The sequence below is a fragment of the Martes martes genome (assembly GCF_963455335.1).
Source record: "Martes martes genome assembly, contig: scaffold_369, whole genome shotgun sequence".
Classification (NCBI taxonomy): Eukaryota; Metazoa; Chordata; class Mammalia; order Carnivora; family Mustelidae; genus Martes; species Martes martes.
The window spans coordinates 8,164-13,316 of record NW_027666373.1 but is presented as its reverse complement, the minus strand read 5'-3'; the positions used below and the strand labels follow the sequence as shown (position 1 = coordinate 13,316).

General features: G+C 58.9%; 1 protein-coding gene across 1 annotated transcript; it reads right to left on the bottom strand.

Moving 5' to 3' along the window:
- Positions 1–1,948: 1,948 nt before the first annotated feature.
- DAND5 (DAN domain BMP antagonist family member 5) lies at positions 1,949–4,897 on the bottom strand (the record flags this gene model as incomplete). The annotated part of the gene is made up of 2 exons (XM_080831612.1): positions 1,949–2,194; positions 4,571–4,897. The coding sequence occupies 2 exons, from the start codon at positions 4,895–4,897 to the stop codon at positions 1,949–1,951; spliced, it is 573 nt and encodes a 190-aa protein (XP_080687738.1).
- Positions 4,898–5,153: the final 256 nt, after the last annotated feature.

Here is a 5,153-nt window from a genome sequence, read left to right as displayed (position 1 = left end):
CGCCCCCACCCATCCCACCAAGCGCAGGCACACAGCCACCATACCCAGAGACACAAAAACCCAGGACACCCCAGGTTCTGCGCCCTGCATCCAAACACACTCACAGGATTGTGAAGGCTGGCACAGGCATACACACATGCGCACGCACACACACACATACACACACACAAACTCCCCCAAGCATGGAGAAGCCCCGCGCCTTGGCAGCTATGCAGCCCCTGGGAACAGGACCCCTGGGACAGGGCTTGCCGTGCACCCCCGTGCCCACCCCAGCCCTCCCCTGCCTGGCCGGCTGGCGGGCTTTAATACAGATGCCAAACTCATAATTGTAACTGAGGGTGACAGGGTCACCTTGAGCCCCAGATGCTCGCGCGGTGACAGATGGCGTTGGCAAACCTGATTAGCGGCCCCCTTGCCAGCGCCTGTGGCACCTGCATCCCTTGCCCCTCCCCCGCTCCCCCAGCACTCATTACCCACCCATTACTGGGCCTGGGGGGCGGGGGTGGGGGCCGGCTGGCACTGCCCAGGAGGGGGCAGGGACTCCGGGGGCCCCCTGGCACTAAGGTTCCCAGCTGGCTCCCCGGCTGGCAGGAGGTGGGCACAGCTGAAGGGGGGGTAGCAGGCACCTCGTGCCTGCCAGAGAGAGGGGTACCCACGGTGCCAGGGCTGAGCTGCCCACTCGGACCCTGCCCGGGCTTTGGCCCAGAACCCCGGAGGGAGGAGGGATAGTGCGCCCCCTGTGGGCCCCTTGCGACCCTCCCCCACCCAGGGCCCTTGGAGCCAGGCCTTGGGAGCCTGCGGCCTGGCCTGTTCCCACCCCCGCTGTGCAGGCCTGTAGGGTCAGAGGTCACAGGCTCCCACGCCCTGCTGGCCCATCTGTTTCCTCGGGTCCCCTCCTTCTGCTCCCCTCACCTGGGGCCTTCCTTCCTGAGGCAGGAAGAGGGCTGAGAGGGGCCTGGCCACCCCCCCAACCCACCCCACGCTCCGGGGGGCATTTGGAGGCAACCTTGACAGCGCCACATGTCCCTGCGTCTGTGCCAGACGGGCCCATCTGCTAGGGCCCTGGTTCCAGCCGCCCAGAGCCAGGCTGCCCTCCTGCGCCGCAGACCCTGTACCAGGCTATGGAGGGAGCACCCCTGATGCCCACACCCCAGCACAGGGCCACTGCTCCCAGGGAACCCTGGTTGGAAGAACACACACACACACACATGCACGGACACGGACACGCACATGCACAACTGGGCTTGGCCAACTATCACGGTTCCTGTTTAATTCCACACTGTGCATGGGGTTGTATGGAGACTTAAGAGGCTGGGGCTAGAGGGGCAGCTGGGATCACATGGTCCTGCCCCTGACTTGGGGAGCCCACATTTCCCCCCACGGCTGCGTGGGCCTCCCTGCCTTGGTTTCTTGAGGTCCCGAGAATGGGTCATCCCTGTGTCACCTGCTCTGTGCAGGACCATCCATCCTCCCTGTAGCTGGGAGTGTGTCTTCCATTCTGTGAGATGGGGGTCTAGCCTGGTGGTTAAAATTCGTTGCCACATGGCCTAGGATTTGAATGCTGGATCTGTCACTTACTGCTGTGTGACCTGAGCAAGTGACTTTGCCTCCTAGAGCCTCAGTTTCCTTCTCTGTGAAATGGGATGATACCAACCAGTATCTCATTGGGTTACTCAGAGGATGACATGAGGTAGTGGGTGTCAAACACTTAGTGCAGGACCGGGCAAACGGAGTGCTCCAAAAGTGTGTGCTATGACTGTGAGTGGTCCACACCCCCACCTCCCCAGTGGGGATGCGTCTGGTGTCCCTGGAGCCCTGTCTGGCTGTCCCAGGTCCCCAGTCTCTTGACCCAGTGCTCATGATCCAGGTCAGCGTCTTCTGGGCACGTCCCCCCCTCCCCCATCTCTCCAAGGAGTTCGCGTCTGTGTGTCTGTCCATCAAGCGCAGATCACGCCTTCGGGCTGCACTGACAGCCTTCAACCAGCACAGTAGATGTCTTCATCCGTCGACGGGAGTCTGGGCGGCTCGCCCGACACCACAGGAGGACAGGGATCCGGCGCTTGCGAGTGGGCACACAGCTGTTGCAGAGGACAAGTGGGGTGGGCTGCGAGCTGGGGATGTAGAGGGAGGAGCAGCGGCCAAAGCAGAGGTGATTGCGGAGGTGAACTGACGAGCAGCCGGGCTGGGAGAGTACCTGGGGCCGGGAGATGGGTCAAGGGCAGCGGAGTCTGGGGCCTGAATGGGGAGAATCATCTCCCATCCACTTCCACCCCACCTCTAGAGGCCCAGGTTCCGGTCCTGAATGCTACCTCCTGGCTGTGTGACTCGGAGCAGGCTACTTAACCTCTCTGGTCCTGTTTCCTCACCTGTGAAACTGCAGAAGTTCAGCCAGGCAAGAGAGCAATCAGTCTAGCCCTTTCAACAGAGAGAGGTACTACAGGGAAGGGCTGATTTGTCCGAGAAGGAGACGATGAGGAGGTCAGTTGGAGATTGGCATTGGGAGGAGTCTGCCGCGCCTCTGGGGAGGAGGGATGGCAGGAAGGGGTGGTATTATAGGAGCCTGGGGTGATTAAACAGAAAGCCTTTAGCCCCTTGCCGGGCACACAGTTGGTCTTCAATAAAAGTTCCTCCTGGGGTCCCCTCCAACTTCGTGGCTTTATCAACTTGTCCCCAGATCATGGACCTTCTCTGTTTAAACCCTGCATTCCTGCCGCCCTGCAACCCCCACCCTTGTCAACCCCCCTCCCCTCACTCTGCCCCAGCCTCCCCAGCCTCCTCACTGCTCCTCTGGTACCCCAAACACAAGCCCACCGCTAGCCCGTTGCCCCTGATGAACCCTGCAAATGAGCTCCTCCCTCCGTCCTCCCCTGAGATCATCCCAACTGCTCCTTCCTCAGAAGAACCCCCACAGGAAATGTCTCCCCCTGATGGTCTCTATCCCTGCGGCCAGTCTCTTTCTTCATGGGCTGCTAATAATTTATAGTTCTGTCTCTTTGGATGTTCCTCTCCTAGAACATAAGATACCTGGAGACAGGGACGTTCTCTGCTTTGTTTGTGGCGGGCAGCTCAGCTGGCCCATTGTCCCGAAAGCTGACAATGCTGAGCCCTAACACCAGGCCAGGCCCCGCACTGCTCACCTTCGGTGAACTCACTCCTCCCACAACGCTCCAGGCTGGCACATTAGGATCCTCATTTACATATGAGGAGACCTGAGGCTCCGAGCAGTCCCTCCCCTTAATGAGGGACTGTGAACCCTTAGAAATTCTTTGTGTCATCCTGGCGCAGTTATAGCTCTGGGAGAGGGTACGTGCTGGATCCCAAGCCAGGGGTTCCCTCCGCTGGGTGCAGTGTGCCCGACTGCCTGGGGCAACTGGGGCAGGATTCAGGGCAAGGTATCTGGTCCAAGGCCATGCAGTCACCCTCATGTCACCTGGATTCAGCGAAAATTTGCTGAATGAATAACAAGCCAGGGGGTGTTGGGAACGGATGCCTTGCAGGGCATGGCTCCAAACACCTTGCGTAAATTCATGTCTATTGTTAAGTCTGTTGTTGCAAAGATAGGAAATGAGGCTCAGAGAAGGGAAGCCACTTCCCCCGGGTCACACAGAAATCATTAGTTAAGGCATAACTTGACGCCAGGTACACTGGGCACCAAAGCTGGTGTTCTAAACACATGGTCTGAGTTCTCACAACACTTACAGAGCACTGACTGGATGCCCATACCCATACCTCTCTCATTCAATTGCCCAGTAGCCCTTAGGGGGCAGATACTATCATTCATTCATTCATTTATTCATTCAACAAACACTGAGGGCTTATCGTGTGCGTGGCTCTGCTCCCAGGCCTGGAGATGGGGCTACAGAAACAAACAAGGCATAATATAATCCCTGCCCTACTGGAGCAGACATCCTAGTGAGGAAGACACGATAGATGCAATTTCAGAATCAGTTTTATGTATTAGGAGATGTGTTCCACAGCAAGAAATAAAGCAGGAAACGGGCAACAGGGTGGCAGGTGCTGCATTTTTAAATGATGTCTGAGTAAAAACCTGAAGGAGGTGAGAGAAGGAGCCACAGAATGCTCGGGGAGTTGGGAGGGAATGACAGAGGCAAAAGGGAACAGCCAGTGCAAAGGCCCTGAGGTAGATGTGACGTTGGGTGTGTCCAGATAAAAAGCCAGGTGGCTGATATGGCAGGAGTGAAGTGGCTGAGGGGGAGAGTGAGCGGAGGCAAGGGCGAGGAGGTGACAGGCAGAGAGTGCAGGGCCTTGTGGACCTCGGGAAGGACATGGCTTTTGCTTTGAATGAAGTGGGAGCCATGGAGGGTTCTGAGTGGAGGAGGGAGGGAATGTGACTCGGGTTTTCGCAGGTGCCCTCTGGCTGTTAAGTGGAAAAATAGACTTGGGTGGGAGACCAGGATGGAGGTAAACCTCATGGTTGGGTAGGAGGAAACTGAGGATAGGAGACATGCTGATGGATGCCAGACTTGACCCCAGATCTGTGCAGGACCCCAGTCTGTGCCCTCTGCCCATGCTGAAACTCCACCCTCCCCTCCCCTCCACCCACCCTCACCTGAGTGTAGGGCACAGCCTTGCACATCTCCTGGGCCACTTCCTGCGGGTCCAGTGGCAGAGACACGGTCGGGGCCACCTCCTGCCCATGGTGCTGGCTACCTCTCCCCAGCGGTCCAGTTTTCTGCAGGCCCAAGAAGGCCTTCCAGCTGCTAAGGGCAGAGGACTGTCCCTGGGAACCTAGAGTCCCTCGGCCCAGGGCCCGGGTCTGATTGGTAGCATCCCAGAGCTGGGATGGAGGCCCCAAGAGTCCAGGCCTCCCGGAACCTGTGTGCAACTGGGCCCCACTGAGCAGGCTCAGGAGAGTGGTCAGCTGGCCGAGGAACATCCGTCCGTCTGTCAGTCAGTCTGGGACTGGGCTCAGGGTCCTGGGCAGTCAACCCTGCTGTCTGGTGAGTGGAGTCTCGGCCTTCCAGACCTGCTTTTAATGGCCTGCCCCCAAACTGGGCAGCTCACAGCTCTGGCGGGAGACACCACAGTGGGGAGGAAAATAAACCATGGCCTGCTGGGTTCCCACCCCTCCCCCCCAGGCCTGCCAGGGTTCTGGGTGGGGGCTGGGTCTGTGGGTGGGTGGGCTGTGGGGA